Source organism: Chiloscyllium plagiosum, unplaced genomic scaffold, assembly GCF_037043375.1.
Source record: "Chiloscyllium plagiosum isolate Xiang-an unplaced genomic scaffold, Cpla_swu_hap1 HiC_scaffold_31, whole genome shotgun sequence".
Lineage (NCBI taxonomy): Eukaryota > Metazoa > Chordata > Chondrichthyes > Orectolobiformes > Hemiscylliidae > Chiloscyllium > Chiloscyllium plagiosum.
This window is the reverse complement of record NW_028270169.1, coordinates 18,264-37,137: the sequence shown is the minus strand read 5'-3', so window position 1 is coordinate 37,137 and position 18,874 is coordinate 18,264. Positions and strand designations below refer to the sequence as shown.

The 18,874-nt window shown below is 42.6% G+C and overlaps 1 protein-coding gene across 2 annotated transcripts in view; it reads left to right on the top strand.

The window, feature by feature from the left end:
- LOC122561888 (integrin alpha-E-like) overlaps positions 1-18,439 on the top strand; it is a 397,374-nt gene extending 378,935 nt beyond the window's left edge. For both annotated transcript variants that reach the window (XM_043714220.2, XM_043714221.2), the window contains 3 exons: positions 1,507-1,611; positions 6,186-6,296; positions 18,181-18,439. In XM_043714220.2, the coding sequence (XP_043570155.2) occupies positions 1,507-1,611; positions 6,186-6,296; positions 18,181-18,243 (279 nt within the window). In that variant the 3' untranslated portion in view covers positions 18,244-18,439. The remainder of the gene's footprint in view (positions 1-1,506; positions 1,612-6,185; positions 6,297-18,180) is intronic.
- Positions 18,440-18,874: the final 435 nt, after the last annotated feature.

Below are 18,874 nucleotides of genomic sequence, written 5' to 3'. Positions count from 1 at the left end.
CAGGTATCTACCCTCTGTCCAAAAAGCCTTCCCCCTCTGAACTTAAATTTATGGTCGCTAGTATTTAACATTTACACCCTGGGAAAAAGACTTTGACTATCCACCCTATCCATGCCTCTCATAATTTTATATACTTCTATCAGGTTGCCCCTCATCCTCTGATGTTCTGGTGAAGATAGTTGAAGCTTGGACAAAGCAGGCTGCTTGATTGGTACCACTTCCATCACTTTCAACGTTCACTCCCTTCGCCACCAATTTTCAGTGGCAAAAGTTTAAGTTTAAGAAGGCAGCTCACTACCAACTTCTCCAGGGCAATTAAGAACTGGCAAAGAATGTCGGCCCAGCTAGTGACACCCAAATCCTATGAAGAAATCAAAAAATTAAAAATATTGGGAAGTACCCTTCCTTCTCTGCCTGATCTAAACCTGTAATTGTGTATGCTTCTATAATTGTCCCTCAGGATCCTTTCCTCCAAGCAGAACAATCCCAGCATTTCCAAGCTAACTTTATAATGAAAACTGCTAGAATCTAAGTTACCTATATCTAGAGCTGAACACTGATATAGGTATTTAGTGCTGAATGTCAGAATTAGAAATGTAGGTCTTTTTTGAATCAAACAGACAGTTTTACAGTTGCTTGAAGGTGGATGATGCTCATTGGTCTTTGTGGAAAAATGTCAGCTTTTAAATACAATAGGATGGTGCCTTCTGGGCAAGCAAAGGATTCAGAAAGGGAAAGTGGAAACTGATGTTTGCACTTAATGATAGATTTACTCTAAAATCCTTGTGAATCTCTGAAATCTTGAGATATTAATTGAACATATGGATAAAGGTATATGAATTGCTGAGCACAATGACACGTATTCAGTACAGAGTGTGCAGACACTATTTCACAGATATCCAGTGCTGAATATGTAGAAATTATAATTCAGCTTTCTAGTACTGATTATATAGGCATTTTGGTGAAGGTATCCATTGCTGAGTGCAAGCACCATAGTACAGGTACCTAACACTAGGCAGTTTTGTACATGTATCTAATACTAAGTATGGGAGGCATTTTTGTAAAAGTATTTAATGTTGATTGCCCTGGGTTGTATGGTACAGATATCCAATATTGGGTGTATGAGTACTAAAATCTAGAACTCCAATACTCAGTATGCATTTCACTGTGGCAATAGGATCCAATGCTGCACAAAGTTCAACAAATATCAAATACTGAACACTGGTGACACTTTTGTACAGGTATCCACTCTTGAGTGTGGACCACATTATACTAGGTATCATAGCTTTATGCATGAATTTCTACTTTTTTGCTGTCTCTTTGAATCTGGCATGAATGAATCACATCAATCAGTGAGAAGATTGTAATTTAAGTTAAATATAGTTGAAGTTGTTGAATGTTGCTATGTTGAATAGTCAAATTTGTTAGTACCTATTATGTTGTACTGATTCTCACTCCAATTCTCAAATATATGACTCTTTTATAAATTTATCTTTCCTTCTTCAGATTGTGAAGGACAGGGCTGATATTGTGATCTCAGGCGTTGTTGTCTTTGATGAGAAGCTATATCAGGAAACATCTGATGCTAAAGACATACATCACAATGTTAAGGTAAAGCACAAAATCCATTTACTTCACAATCTGCACTTAAAATATATTGGCATGAAACTTTCAGTGTATCTGGCACAAAAATAAAATGATGATATAAAACAAAGAACCATGGATGCTGAAGATAGAACATAGAACAGTACAGCACAGTACAGGCCCTTTGGTCCACGATGTTGTGCTGAGCATTTATCTTAATTTAAGGTCAACCTAACCTACACACCCCTCAATTTGTTGCTGTCCATGTGCTTGTCCAGCAGTCACCTAAATGTCCCTGACTTTACTACCACTGCTGTCAGTGCATTCCCTGCACCCACCACTCTCTGCATAAAGAACCTACCTCTGACATCTCCTCTTTACCTTCCTCCAAGCACCTTAAAATTATGACCCTTCTGCCATTCCTGCCCTGGGGAAAAGTCTCTGGCTGTCTGCTCTATCTATGCCTCTCATTACCTTATACACCTTTATCAATTCATGTCTCTTTCTTCTTTTCTCCAGTGTGAAAAGCTCTAGCTCAGTTAACCTCTTTTTATAAGATAAGCCCTCCAATCCAGGCAGCATCCTGGTAAATCACCTCTACACCCTCTCTAAAGCATCTACATCCTTCCTATGATGAGGCGACCAGAACTGGACACAGTATTCCAAAGGCCTAGAACATAGAACAATATAGCGCAGAACAGGCCCTTCAGCCCTCGATGTTGCGCCGACCTGTGAACTAATCTAAGTTCATTCCCCTACACTATCCCATCATCATCCATGTGCTTATCCAAGGATTATTTAAATCTTCCTAATATGGCTGAGTTAACTACATGGGCAGGCAGGGCATTTCATGCCCTTACCACTCTCTGAGTAAAGAACCTGCCTCTGACATCTGTCTTAAATCTATCACTCCTCAACTTTTAGTTATGCCCCCTCGTACAAGTTAATGTCATCATCCTAGGAAAAAGACTTTCACTGTCTACCTTATCTAATCCTCTGATCATCTAATGTGTCTCCATCAAATCCCCTTGTAGCCTTCATCTTTCCAATGAGAAGAGACTCAAGCCTCTCAGCCTTTCCTCATAAGACATTCCCTCCAGACCAGGCAATATCCTGGTAAATCTCATATGCACTTTTTCCAGTGCTTCCACATCCTTCCCAACCCGAACTGTATACAACATTCCAAGTGTGGCCGCACCAGCGTTTTTTATAGTTGCAGCATGACATTGTCCCTCCGGAACTCAATCCTCTACGAATGAAACCTAACACACCGTATGCCTTCTTAACAGCATTATCCACCTGGGTGGCAACTTTCAGGGATCTATGCACATGGACTCCAAGATCCCTCTGCACATCCACACTACCAAGAATCTTTCCATTGACCCAGTACTCTGCCTTCCTGTTATTCTTCCCAAAGTGCATCACCTCACATTTAGCTGCATTGAACTCCATTTGCCACCTCTCAGCCCAATTCTGCAGTTTACCCAAGTCCCCCTGCAACCTGCAACATTCTTCCACACTGTCTACTACTCCACTGACTTTAGAATCATCTGCAAACTTATAAACCCATCCACCTATGCCTGCATCTAAGTCATTTATAAAAATGACAAATAGCAGTGGTTCCAAAACAGATCCTTGTGGCACACCACTAGTAACCGGACTCCAAACTGAATATTTTCCACCAACCACCATTCGCTGTCTTCTTTCAGAAAGCCAGTTTCTAATCCAAACTGCTAAATCACCCTCAATCCCATGCCTCTGCATTTTCTCCAATAACCTACCATGTGGAACCTTATCAAAGGCTTTACTGAAGTCCATGTACACCACGTCAACTGCCCTACCCTAATCTCCATGCTTGGTCACCTTCTCAAAAAACTCAATGAGGTTTATGAGACACGACCTACCATTGACAAAACCATTGTCTAACCAGGGTTTTATAGAGCTGCAGCCAAACCTTGCGGCTGTTAAACTCAATCACCCTGTTAATGAAAGCCAAAATGCCTTAAAAACCCTATCATTGTGGTGGCAACTTTGAGGGATCTATGTATGTAGATCCCAAGATCCCTCTGTTCCTCCACACTGACAAGAATCCTGTCTTTAACCCTGTATCCAGCATTCAAATTTTTCTTCCAAAATAAATCACTTCACATTTATCCAGGTTCAACTCCATCTAATGTGCCCGAAACGTCGAATCTTCTGTTCCCTAGATGCTGCCTGACCTGCTGTGCTGTTCCAGCAATAAAGTTTCAGCTTTGATCTCCAGCGTCTGCAGACCTCACTTTCTCCTCAACTCCATCTACCACTTCTCAGCCCAGCTCTGCATCCTGTCAATGTCATTTGTAACCTGCAACAGCCCTCAACACTATCTACAATACCACTGACCTTTGTGTAATCAGCAAACTTACTAACCCAACCTTCCACTTCTTTGTCCAAGTCATATATAAAAACTACAGAGAGCAGATGCGCAAGAACAGATCCCTGCAGGACACCATTGGTCAGCAACCTCCAGGCGGAATACTTTCCATTCACTCCAACTCGTTGTCTTCTTTCGGACAGCCAGTTCCATATCCAGATGGCCAAGTTTCCCTATGTCCCATTCCTCCTAATGTTCTGAATGAGCCTACCATAGGGAACCTTATCAAATGCCTTACTGAAATCCATATATACCACATCCACTGCTCGGCCTTCATCAACTTGTTTTGTCACATCCTCAAAGAACTCAATTGGGTTTGTGATGCATGAGGAGAAAGTGAGGTCTGCAGATGCTGGAGATCAGAGCTGAAAATGTATTGCTGGAAAAGCGCAGCAGGTCAGGCAGCATCCAGGGAACAGGAGAATCGACGTTTCGGGCATAAGCCTGAAGAAGGACTTATGCCCGAAACGTCGATTCTCCTGTTCCCTGGATGCTGCCTGACCTGCTGCGCTTTTCCAGCAACACATTTTCAGCTTTGTGATGCATGACCTACTCCTCATAAAGCCATGCTGACTATCTTTAATCAAACTATGTTTTTTCAAATAGTCATAAATCCTATCTCTCAGAATCCTTTCCAGTATCTTGCCGACCACAGACATAACACTGAATGGTCTATAATTCCCAGAGCTTTCCCTATTCCCTTTCTTGAACAGAGGAACATTTGCCTCCCTCCAATCATCCAGTACTACTCCCATGGAGTAGTAACAGAGGCGCAGCAATCTCATTCCTTGCTTCCCATAGTAATCTTGGATATATCTGGTCTTGTCCTGGGGACTTATCTATCTTGGTGCTTCCCAGAACTTCCAGCTCAGAGATCTGAAACAAAAACAGAAATTGCTGGAGCAACTCAGTAGGTCTGGCAGCATCTGTGGAGAGAAAACAGAATTTAGTGTTTTGAATCCAGTGATCCTTCTTCAGAATTGATAGTGGCTGGGAAAAAAGGTAGCTATGTTAATGAGGTGGGAGTGGGAGGTGGACATGGAGAGAAGAGAGACATGAGCAGATAGGTGGAGATGAAGTCCAGACAGAGAGAGAAGAAAAGTTAAGCAGACAAAAGGATTGTTGATGTTTAGCCATGGGGTAAAAAAGCTATATTGATGATAATGGAGACTATGAGTGAGTGGGTAAAAAGACATGAAAGGAGGGTGTTCATGCTCTAAGATTATTGAACTCAATGTTGAATCCTGAAGGCTATAAGTATCCCAAGCGGAAAATGAAATGTTCTTCCAGCTTGTATTCAGCCTCATTGGAACACTGCAGCAGGCCACTGATGCTGACAAAGTGCTTATGCTTTCCCAACTCCCTCTTTAATGCATGCATGGAGATTAAGAGGGACTGACTTGTGCTCTGCTTGCCCAAGGACATTCATGCCATATAGCATCATAGCTTAGAGTGAACACCCCTCTCTAACCCAGAAGCCCCACTCCCATTCTCCACTTCCCAACTTCTCATCTCTCTTGTATCCAAAGACCCAGATACATGAAATAAATCCCTTCTTGACTTTTGGCATAGCCATAAAATACGTGGGTGGCACAATGATTCACTGGTTAGCAAAGAATCCTGATAGAGGTCTATAAGATTATGAGAGGAATGGACAGGGTGAACAGAAATCAGCTGTTCCCTTAGTCGCAGGGGGCATAATTTTAAAGTGAAAGGAGTTTTAGGGGAGATTTAAGGAAAAGCCTTTTCACTCAGAGTGGTAGCCATTTGAAATGCACTACATGGGAGGGTAGTTGAGATGGGAAATCTCACAACCTTTAAAAAGTACTTGGATAAGCACTTGAAGTGTCATACCATTCAAGGCAATAGGTTTGGCAAAGTGGGACTAGTGTAGCTAGTAGTATGTTTTTGGTGGTACAGACTGAATTGGCTGAAGCATTGTTTCTGTAGTCAATGATTCTAGAGGGTGAGTTAAAGGTCACTGATTTGAGGTCTTGCTTAGTTGGAATGAAGAATGAGGCAAAAGGGTTTGGAACATTGACTGCATCCTCATTAGCATCGGGAATTCCATAGACCTGGGCACTGATGATCTTTGACTCTCTTCCCTGAAAAATAGTCCCTTCAGAATACATGTTTTTCTGATTACAACTGAATAACTTGTAACTGATATTCATTATTTACTATTTAGATGCACGTGACCATTGTAAATACTCCAGTCTTTAACGCTATCCCTGTGGTGGCTGGGAGCACAGTTGGTGGAATCCTGCTTCTACTTTTGATTATTTTAATTCTGTACAAGGTGGGTGTCAAAAACTGAATTTGAGTAATAAAACTAACTGATGGAATCACAAGTTGCCAGGAAACACAAAGAGGAGGGACAAGCTCTGTCGCACTCCAGATTTTTCTTATCACTAGAAAGCATGAGAATGAGGGGGGTAGAATGGATATTGACCGGAACAATTAATATTTAACTTTAGTGTGAGTTATTGTTTGGAATTGTGTTTCGAAACTAAGCAAATGCAGGTGCACCAATTGAGAATAGAAAATGCATTAAATGTTCATGGTGACAGTTATTAAAAGCATTTGTATACTGACCTTACAGATACTGTTAATGACCAAAATACAATTTTTAGATTTACTATAACACATACTGCATATGCAGTCCACCATATTAAACATGAATCCCACTAAATGTGAATCTTACACAGCCCACCATACTAGATATGAATCCTAAATGGTCCACCTCACAATAGAACATAGAACATAGAAAAATACAGCACAGAACAGGCCCTTTGGCCCATAATGTTGTGTTGAGATTTAATCCTAATGTAAATTATAGTAACCTAACCTACGCACCCCTCAACTCACTGCTATCCGTGTGCATGTCCAGCAGTCGCTTAAATGTCCCCAATGACTCTGCTTCCACCACCGCAGCTGGCAATGCATTCCATGCATTCACAACTCTCTGTGAAAAACAATGCAATAGTAAAGCATAGTACATCTCACTTAGATGTGAACGCTCTGCAGTTGACCTCCCTGTATGATAATCATACGCACTACCTAAATGGAAATCCTGAATACATTTGTCTCATTAAATAAGAATGTACAAGGAGAAATAAATTGTGTTAAACATTTGAGTTGAGTTAATTTTTGACTTAAATATGGAAACCATAATGGGTCAACTGACCAGCTGGCTATAGGAAAACGCAAAGAAAGATCAGTCCACCAAGATGTCTTTCTGTCAACTGCAAAGCAAAAGATTGAGTGGCCATAACAAATATTTACCATGCACTGAGTAATTAACTTAAAAAGCTGAGGAGCATGTTAAAAAACAGTATTCCAAAGGTAATGATCAATCTGAATGTCATGCGTAAAGCAGTGGGAAGATTTTGGTATGTTAATGCATATCAGAGACATAGTGCAAGAAGGACAGCCTCTTAATTTTTGGATATTAGAATTGGATATGTAGCAGGATGGATCAGTACAAGGTGGACATGTTGCTATGGCAGAGCTGGGAGCAGGAAGATGGTTTAAAGTATTTAGGCAGAGGAGTGGGCACCAAAATATAGTGCCACAAAGTAGAATTAAAGAACATAGAACTGTAATAGACTTTGAGAGTTTAGAAATAATATGGAATTAGGTGGGAATATAGAAAATGCAAAGCTGTTTAATTTAGAAATAGAAGCAGAAAATGCCAGAAATGCTCATCAAATTAGACAATACCTGTGAAAAGTGAAACAAAGACAATGTTTCAGGTCAGTGGCAAGTTGTTAGATGTTGCTGTTTCCAATATATATTTCTAACATACTGTTTTTAATTTATATTTCCAGCATCTGTAGTATTCAACTTTTGTATACGATCTGATCTAATTTTCATGTGTACTGTTGCATAAGGTCTGGTTAATCTTAAAATCACAAAGTGCTGGAGAAACTCAAATTTGGCAACATCTTTGAAAAGAAAAATAGAAATAACATTTAATGTCAAATTTTCCTCTTCTTCAGAAACGAATATTCAGAACTCCACCATCTGCAATATTTTGCTTTTATTGTTTGATCAATAATGTTGTTGAGTTGAAATCTGAAATAGCCATATGGGAATTTGCAGCGAAACCACCTAAGACTGTATTGAGAAAGTTATGCTTAATACTACTGGCTATTTCAAGATATCCATAAAAGCTTAAGATGTGGGCAAAAGTAAGCCATTCAACCCATCAAATCTTCTCCACCATTCTTTGAAATCATGGTTGATCTGATAATCCTCTAGTTCACTTGCCTGCCTTTTCCCCATAACCTTGATTTCCCTACTGATTAAAAATCTGTGCATCTCAACCTTCAATATTCTGAAAGACACAGCTATGATAGCTCTCTGCAGTGAAGAATTCCACAGATTCACTACTGTCCCAGAGAAGAAATTCTTCCTCATCTCTGTCTTAAGTGGAGACCTGTTGCTCTGTGATGATACTCTCTGGTCCTGGACTCTCAGTGGAAAACAGCCACTCCTCATTCATCTTATCAGATTCTATAAGAGTCTTATATGTTTCGAAAAGCTCTATGTTGTAAAGTGTCATTTCCTAAACTCCACTGAATACATTGGCCCAACCTACTCAATGTTTCCTCATAAGAAAATCTTTCCATATCATCATCAACCTAGTGACTGCTTCCAATCCCAGTATATCTTTCTTTAGATAAGGGAACCAAATCGGTTCACTGTCGACATTTCGAGCATAAGCTCTTCATCAGGAATCATTCCTGATGAAGAGCTTATGTTCAAAACGTCGACTCTCATGAGTGAGCACAGTGCATAATGAAAACTGAGGCTGAACAGCCAGAGGTCGTAGTCCATATTGGAACTAATGACTATAGCAGGTAGTGTGATGATATCCTGCAAAAGGAATTTAGGCAAAAAGTTAAAATGCAGGATATCGAGACTTGTAATCTCAGGAGTACTCTTCCTGCCATGTCCTCGTGAGGCCAGAAATAGGAAGGTAGTACAGCTGAATATTTGACAAAGCAGCTGGTGTGGGAGGGAGAGATTCAGATATCTGACTATTGGGATCTCTTTCAGGTCAGGTGGGACCTATACAAAAAGTCCAGGCTGCACCTGGCTGCTCGAGTGCCAGTACCTTCCCTCCATACTAAGCAACATCCCAGTAAATCTCCTCTGAACCCTTTCCAAAGTTTCCACATCCTTCCTATAATGCGGGCTGACCAGAACTGTACGCAGTACTCCAAGTGCAGCCACACCGGTTTTGTACAGCTGCAGCATATGCCTTCTTAACAACCCTATTAACCTGGGTGGTAACTTTCAGGGATCTATGAACATGGGCACCGAGATCTCTCTGCTCATCTACACTACCAAGAATCTTACCATTAGCCCAGTACTGTTTATTCCTGTTGCTCCTTCCAAAATGAATCACCTCACACTTAGAACATAAAACATAGAACATTACAGCGCAGTATAGGCCCTTCGGCCCTCGATGTTGCGCTGCCCTGTCATACTAATCTGAAGCCCATTCCACCTACACTATTCCATGTACGTCCATTTGCCTGTCCAATGACAACTTAAATGCACTTAAACTTGGCGAATCTACTACCGAAGCAGGCAAAGCATTCCATACCCTTACTACTCTCTGAGTAAACACATTACCTCTGACATCTGTCTTATACCTATCTCCCCTCACTTTATAGAACATAGAACATAGAACATAGAACATAGAAGAATACAGTGCAGTACAGGCCCTTCGGCCCTCGATGTTGCGCCGATCCAAGCCCACCTAACCTACACTAGCCCACTATCCTCCATATGCCTATCCAATGCCCGCTTAAATGCCCATAATGAGGGAGAGTCCACCACTGCTACTGGCAGGGCATTCCATGAACTCACGACTCGCTGAGTAAAGAACCTACCCCTAACATCTGTCCTATACCTACCCCCCCTTATTTTAAAGCTATGCCCCCTTGTATTAGCTGACTCCATACGTGGAAAAAGATTCTCACTGTCGACCCTATCTAAACCCCTAATCATCTTATACACCTCTATCAAGTCACCCCTAAACCTTCTTTTCTTCAATGAAAACAACCCCAAGTGCCTCAGCCTTTCCTCATACGATCTTTCTACCATACCAGGCAACATCCTGGTAAACCTCCTCTGCACCCGTTCCAGTGCCTCCACATCCTTCCTATAGTATGGCGACCAGAACTGCACACAATACTCCAGATGTGGCCGCACCAGAGTCCTATACAACTGCAACATGACCTCAGTACTCCGGAACTCAATTCCTCTACCAATAAAAGCCAGTACACCATATGCCTTCTTCACCGCACTATTTACCTGGGTGGCAACTTTCAAAGATTTGTGTACATGGACACCAAGATCCCTCTGCTCATCCACACTACCAAGTATCCGACCGTTAGCCCAGTACCCCATCTTTTTATTACACTTACCAAAGTGAATCACCTCACACTTAGCTACATTGAACTCCATTTGCCACCTTTCTGCCCAGTTCTGCAGCTTATCTATATCCCGCTGTAACCTGCCACATCCTTCCTCACTGTCTACAACTCCTCCGACTTTCGTATCATCCGCAAACTTACTCACCCAACCTTCTAACCCCTCCTCCAGGTCATTTATAAAAATGACAAACAGCAATGGTCCCAAAACAGATCCTTGCGGAACACCACTAGTGACGGCACTCCAAGATGAACATTTGCCATCAACTACTACCCTCTGTCTTCTTCCAGCCAGCCAACTCCTAATCCAAACCTCCAACTCACCCTCAATGCCATACCTCCGTATTTTTTGCAGTAGTCTACCATGGGGAACCTTATCAAACGCCTTACTAAAATCCATATACACCACATCTACTGCTTTCTCCTCGTCCACCTCCTTAGTCACCTTCTCAAAGAATTCAATAAGGTTTGTGAGGCACGACCTGCCCTTCACCAAAACCATGCTGACTATCCTTGATCACATTATTCCTATCCAGATGTTCATAAATCCTATCCCTTACAATTCTCTCTAAGATTTTTCCCACAACAGAAGTGAGACTCACCGGCCTATAGTTACTAGGGTTATCCCTACTCCCCTTCTTGAACAAGGGAACCACATTTGCTAGCCTCCAATCTTCTGGCACTACTCCTGTGGACAACGAGGACATAAAAATCAAGGCCAATGGCTCTGCAATCTCTTCCCTTGCTTCCCAGAGAATCCTAGGATAAATGCCATCAGGCCCAGGGGACGTATCTATTTTCACCCTTTCCAGAATTTCCAACACCTCTTCTCTACATACCTCAAAGCCATCCATTCTACTTAATTGTGACTCAGTACTCACATTGACAACAATGTCCTGTTCCTGATTGAATACTGACGAAAAGTATTCATTCAGTGTCTCCCCAATCTCTTCAGCCTCCACACGCAACTTCCCACTACTATCCTTGACTGGACCTATTCCTACCCTAGTCATTCTTTTATTCCTGACATACCTATAGAAAGCCTTAGGGTTTTCCCTAATCCTACCAACTAAGGACCTTTCATGTCCCCTCCTTGCTGCTCTTAGCTCTCTCTTCAGGTCCTTCCTGGCTACCTTATAACTCTCAATCGCCCCAATTGAACCTTCACGCCTCATCTTTACATAGGCCGCCCCCTTCCATTTAACAAGGGATTCCAATTCCTTATTAAACCATGGCTCCCTCACACGACCCTTTCCTCCCTGCCTGACGGGCACATACTTATCAAGGACACTCAATAGTTGCTCCTTGAACAAGCTCCACATATCAATTACACCCTTGCCTTGAAGCTTACTTTTCCAAGCCACACATCCTAAGTCATGCCTCACAGCATCATAATTTCCCTGCCCCCATCTATAACTCTTGCCCTGTAGTGCACACTTATCCCTCTCCATCACTAGAGTAAAGGTCACCGAATTGTGGTCACTGTCCCCAAAGTGCTCACCTACCTCTAATTCTAACACCTGGCCTGGTTCATTACCCAGAACCAAATCCAGTATGGCCTCACCTCTTGTTGGCCTATCTACATATTGTGTCAGGAAACCCTCCTGCACACATTGGACAAACACTGACCCATCTAACGAACTTGAGCTATAGCTTTCCCAATTAATATCAGGAAAGTTAAAGTCCCCCATAACAACCACCCTATTACTTTCACTCTTCTCTTGAATCATCCTCGCAATCCTTTCTTCTACGTTTCTAGGACTATTAGGAGGCCTGTAAAAAACTCCTAACAGGGTGAGCTCACCTTTCCTATTCCTAACCTCAGCCCAAACTATCTCAGATGGCGAGTCTTCATCCATCGTCCTTTCCACAGCTGTAATATTATCTTTGACAAGCAATGCCACACCTCCCCCTCTTTTACCCCCACCTCTGACCCTATAAAACATTTAAACCCTGGAACCTGCAACAGCCAATCCTGTCCCTGTTCTACCCATGTCTCCGTAATAGCCACAACATCGAAGTCCCAGGTATCAACCCATGCTGCAAGTTCACCTACCTTATTTCGTATACTTCTTGCATTGAAGTATACACACTTCAAACCACTTTCCTGTTTACAGGCACCCTCCTTTGAAATTGATGCCATGTTCCTAACCTCCCTACATTCCAGGTCCTGCACCCTAAAGCTACAGTCTGGGTTCCCATGCCCCTGCAGAGTTAGTTTAAACCCCCCCCAAGAGCACTAGCAAACCTCCCACCAAGGATACTGGTGCCCCTCAGGTTCAGGTGTAGACCATCCTGTTTATAGAGGTCCCACCTTCCCCAGAAGGAACCCCAGTTATCCAAATACCGGAATCCCTCCCTCCTGCACCATCCCTGTAGCCACGCATTTAACTGTTCTCTCTCCCTATTCCTCGACTCTCTATCACGTGGCACGGGTAACAAACCAGAGACAACAACTCTGTTCGTTCTAACTCTGAGCTTCCAACCTAGCTCCCTGAAAGCCTGCCTAACATCCTCAGCGCTCCTCCTACCTATGTCATTGGTGCCAATGTGGACCACGACTTCGGGCTGCTCCCCCTCCCCCTTAAGGACCCGGAAAACACGATCAGAGACATCACGTACCCTTACACCTGGGAGGCAACATACCAAACGTGAGTCTCTCTCGTTCCCACAAAACCTCCTATCTGTGCCCCGAACTATCGAGTCCCCAATTACTATTGCTCTGCTGTTCTCCACCCTTCCCTTCTGAGTAACGGGGACAGGCTCCGTGCCAGAGGCCTGAGCCCCGTTACTTGCCCCTGGTAAGTCGTCCCCCCCACAAGTATCCAAAACGGTATACTTGTTCTTGAGGGGAACGGCCGCAGGGGATCCCTGCACTGGCTGCTTCCTCCCAGTCCCCCTCACTGTCACCCATCTATCTGCCATCTTTGGAGTTACTACTTCCCTAAAGCTCCGATCTATTACCCCCTCTGCCTCCCGAATGATCCTAAGTTCATCCAACTCCAGCTCCAGTTCCCTAACACGGTCTTGGAGGAGCTGGAGATGGGTGCACTTCCTGCAAGTGTTATCAGCAGGGACGTCCATGGCATCCCTCACCTCAAACATGTTGCAAGAGGAACATTGCACTGCCTTCACTGCCATCCCTCTGAAAGTAACCTTTTATAAAAAAAAAACTGGGTCTAAAGAATACAACAAGCAAAATGCAACACTTACCTACTTACCACAACGGGTCTTATTATTTAGGTTAGAGGAGGAGGGCGGGTGGGAGACACTCCCTCTGTAGTGCCTCGGGTTCTTCTCCTGCGCGCTTTTAAAGGGAAAAAAAACCTACCCGGCTGCCCTTCCGGGCTTCGTCACTTCCCCCTGCTGCTCCCGCTCTTTCTGTAAAGAGAGAAAAAAACACCACTGCCCGCTACCGGTAAGTAATTTTAAAACAAACTGTCTTACCTTAGCTACTGCTCACACTCAAAGTGAAAATTAGATTACAGCGTGGAAACAGGCCCTTTGGCCCACCAAGTCGCCAAAGCGCAACCCACCTATGCCCCTACATTTACCCCTTACCTAACACTACGGGCAATTTAGCATGGCCAATTCACCTGACCTGCACATCTTTGGACTGTGGGAGGAAACCAGAGCACCCGGATGAAACCCACGCAGACACAGGGAGAATGTGCAACTCCACACAGTCAGTCGCCTGAGGCGGGAATTGAACCCAGGTCTCAGGCGCTGTGAGGCAGCAGTGCTAACCACTGTGCCACCGTGCCTGTAAAGTTGTGTCCCCTTGTGTTTGCTGTCCCCATACTTGTCCACCCTATCTAACCCTCTGATTATCTTGTATGTCTCTGTTAAGTCACCTCTCAACCTTCTAACGAGAACAGCCTCAAGGCCCTCAGCCTTTCCTCGTAAGACATTCCTTCCATACCAGGCAACACCCTAGTAAATCTCCTCTGCACCCTTTCCAAAGCTTCCACATCCTTCTTATAATGCGGTGACCAGAACTGTACACAATACTCCAAGTGTGGCCGTACCAGAGCTTTGTACAGCTGCAGCATAACCTCCTGGTTCCGGAACTCAATCCCTCTATTAATAAAGGCCAAAACACTGTATGACTTCTTAACAATCCTGAAACTTTATTGCTGGAACAGCACAGCAGGTCAGGCAGCATCCAGGGAACAGGAGATTCGACGTTTCGGGCACAGGCCCTTCCTGAGGAAGGGCCTGTGCCCGAAACGTCGAATCTCCTGTTCCCTGGATGCTGCCTGACCTGCTGTGCTGTTCCAGCAATAAAGTTTCAACTTTGATCTCCAGCATCTGCAGACCTCACTTTCTCCTTCTTAACAATCCTGTCAATCTGCATTAAACTCCATTTGCCACCTCTCAGCCCAGCTCTGCAGCTTATCTATGGCTCTCTGTTACCCACAATATCCTTCAGCACAATCCACAACTCCATTGACCTAAGTGTCATCCACAAATTTAATAACCCATTCTTCTCTGCCCTCATCCAGCTCACTTATAGAAATGACAAACAGCAGTGGTCCCAAAACAGATCCTTGAATTATATCACTAGTAAGTGAACTCCAAGATGAACAATTACCATCAACCACCACCCTCTTTCTTCTTTCAGCCAGCCAATTTCTGACCTAAACCTTAAATCACCCTCAATCCCATGCCTCTATATTTTGTTCAATAGCCTACCATGGGGAACCTTATCAAATGCCTTATTGGAATCCATATACACCACATCAACTGTTTTACCCTCATCCACCTGTTTGGTCACCTTCTCAAATAACTCAATAAGGTTTGTGAGGCACAATCTACCCTTCACAAAACCATGTTGACTATCCCTAATCAACATATTCCTCTTTAGATGATGAAAAATCCTATCTCTTATAACCTTTTCCAACACTTTACCCACAACCAAAGTAAGGCTCACAGGTCTATAATTGCCAGGGTTGTCTTTACACCTCTTCTTAAACAAAGGGACAGCATTTGCTGTGATCCAGTCTTCTGGCTCATCACTATTCCTGTGAACAGTGATGACATAAAAGTCAAAACCAAAGGCTCTGCAATCTCTTCCTTGGCTTCCCAGAGAATCCTAGGATAAATCCGATCGGGCCCAGAGGAACGTATCTATTTTCACTCCTTCTAGAATTTCTAGCATCTCCTCCTTGTGAACCTCAATCCGGTCTAGTTTCCTACCCTGTATCTCAGTATTTTCCTCGACAACATGGTTTTTTTTTCCAGTGTGAATATTGATGAAAAATATTCATTTAGTGCTTCCCCTATCTCCTCAGACTCCACACACAACTTCCTACTGCTGCCCTTGATTGGGCCTAATCTTTCTCTAGACATTCTCTTATTCCTGAAATACCGATAGAAAGCTTTAGGGTTTGCCTTCATTGTATCTGACAATGACATCTCACGTCCCCTCCTAGCTCTATTTCACTCTCTCTTTAGGTTTTTCCTGGCTAACTTATAACTTTCAAGTGCCTTAACTGATCCTTCATGTCTCATCCTAATGTAAATCGCCTTCTTCCTCTTGACAAGAGATTCAACTTCTTCAGTAAACCACGGCTCCCTCGCTCGACAACTTCCTCCCTGCGTGACAGATACATACATATCAAGGACATGCAGTAGCTGTTCCTTGAATAAGCTCCATGTTTCAATTGTGTCCATCCCCTGCAGTTTCCTTCCCGATCCTATACATCTAAATCTTGCCAAATTACATCATAATTGCCTTTCCCCAAGCAATAACTATTGCCCTGCGTATATGCTTAACTTTCCCATCACTAAAATAAACATAACCGAATTGTCGTCACTATGAGCAAAGTGCTCACCTACCTCCAAAACTATCACCTGGCCAGGTTCATTACCCAGTACCAGATCCAATGTGGCCTCGCCCCTTGTTTGCCTGTCTACATACTATGTCAGGAAACCCTCCTGCACACATTGGACAAAAATTGGCCCATTTAAAGTACTCTTTCGTACTCCTTTCCTCTACTCCTCTGGAACTATTCGGAGGCCTATAGAGAGCACCCAACAGGGTGACCTCTTCTTTCTTGTTTCTAACCTCAGCCCATACTACCTCAGTAGACAAGTCCTCAAATGTCCTCTCTGCAACCATAATACTGTCTTTGGTTAACAATGCCACACCTCCCTCTCTTTTACCATCTTCTCTGTTCTTACTGAAACATCTAAATCCCAGAACCTGCAACAACCATTCCTGTCCCTGTTCTACCCATGTCTCCGAAATGGCAACAACATCGAAGTCCCAGATACCAACCCATGCTGCAAGTTCTCCCACCTTATCCCGGATGCTCCTGGCATTGAAGTAGACATACTTCAAACCATCTTTCTGCCTGCCGGTGAGCTCTTGTGAGCCGGGGATAAACAGAAGCTGATAATAGAGACCATTTGTGGGTGAAAATGAGTTGGCTATGATGAAAGCAGCCTATGTGATGTCAGGGCCAGAGGTGTGAGGGGTAGGTAAAGAATATGAAAACAGGTGCTCAGGCCCTAAAATTATTGGACTTGATACTGAGTGCTGAGGACTGCAGGTTCCCAAGTGGAAAATGAGGTATTGTTCTTCCAGCATGTGCAGAGCCCCACTAGAGCACTGCAGCAAGCCTGAGACAGAGATGTTAGCCAGGCAACATGGTATGTTGAAGTGGCAGGCAATTGGTATGTTGGGTCATTGTTATGGACCGAGCTTAGGTTTTCCACAAAGCAGTCAATTATTTTTGTGCTTTTTACCAATGAGACTGTGAATGTTGGTAAATTGGCCAGTATCCTCTGAAGATTTGCAAGTTAAAGCATATTTTCTATTCCTCTGAAATGTTTGGGTAAATTGTGCATTAACAGTTAATAAGTTAATTAGTCAAATTCCACATAGGACCATAGACATCTCTTTCCATTAGAGAGAGACAATTTGTTATAATTTCTTGAGGGGCACCAATGATATATGTTATCATACCATTACTTTTGCAGCATGCCTGCAAGATGAGCAAAATTGTTTTCAGTTGCTAACCAATGTAAAAACATGACACTGGAAAACTGGAGCATTAATGCATGATATTATTGTAACAAATTCCAAGCACTCCTGAAGCAAGATGACCGTGTTGAACATGTAATGTATGATCAGCCTTGGTCTACTGTAACAAATGCAGAGAATGCTGGAGAAATTCAACACATCTGGCAGCATCTATAGAGAAATAGAATTAACATATTGATTATCTTTTAACTCTTCTTCAGAGCTGGCTTACTGTGATACCTTTCCCAGGGCATTTCATTTGTCAGTGTTCATTTCCACTGACTGTTGGTTTGGGTTACATTTCAGATTTTTTTTAGAATATGGTATCTCTTAGGGTTTCTAAAGAAGCAATAACACGTAGATCAGTGTTGCAAAGTATCATTATCTGTACATTCACATTTCTTGTGTGATGTAGATGGTAAGGATTTGCTGGTGGACAAATTAAAATTCATGATTGAAAATCCTGGGGAGGCCAGTCAACTCATCACCAAAACCTGTGGGACTCTCTACATTTTAGGAGTACAAATTGATGCTACTACTGTAAAAGGTAAATCCATGGATGTAGCTTGCAGCTGAATACTGACCAATAAAGGTCACGTATCCATTTCAGAAGTCAGTTTTTCATAGCCTCCAAACAGCTGTTTCTTAATCATGTTCTTATGTTCTAAACTCTTACATTCATTTTCGTTCTTCTTATTTCACAGTGTGGATTTTTCAAACGCAGTTACAAGGACATGATTGAATTTGAAGAAGAAACTGAACATTGAACTCTGAAACCAAAGAAATACCTTACTATTGTTAGTGATACTTTCATCTTGAATATTAAATGATCTATTTACATTTAATTAAACTTTTCAACAGAAGCTTAATGCACATGTGAAGTATATTAATGTGCTCCAAATGTGGATCTTGCTGGAAATTTGTGAAAAGAATAAATTACATGCTCAAGTAAAATACAAATGATATTTGTTTGCATGAAATTCTTAATACATTTGAAACTGAAAAACAGAGGCAATGTCATTCTCTGTATTGGCAAATTTCAGACAGATTAGGCCTACAACATGCAATTAATAGTCATTGGGTACAGTTCATATCAATCCTACTCTAATAAAACTGCTTTAAAATAGTTTTTAAATGTTTTTTTCTAGTGTAAGGTGTAATTACTAAGTGTACAGTATTTTAGATTTGCGCTAAGGTGCACAAGCGCGAAGGAGAGAACCCGAGGCACTACACGGGTAGTGCCTCCCACCCGCCCTCCTCCTCTAACCTAATAATAACACCTGTTTTGGTAAGTAGGTAAGTGCTGAATTTTGCTTGTTGTATTCTTTAGACCCAGTTTTTTTTAAGTAAAAGTTAGCTTTAGAGGGATGGCAGTGAAGGCAGCGCAATGTTCCTCCT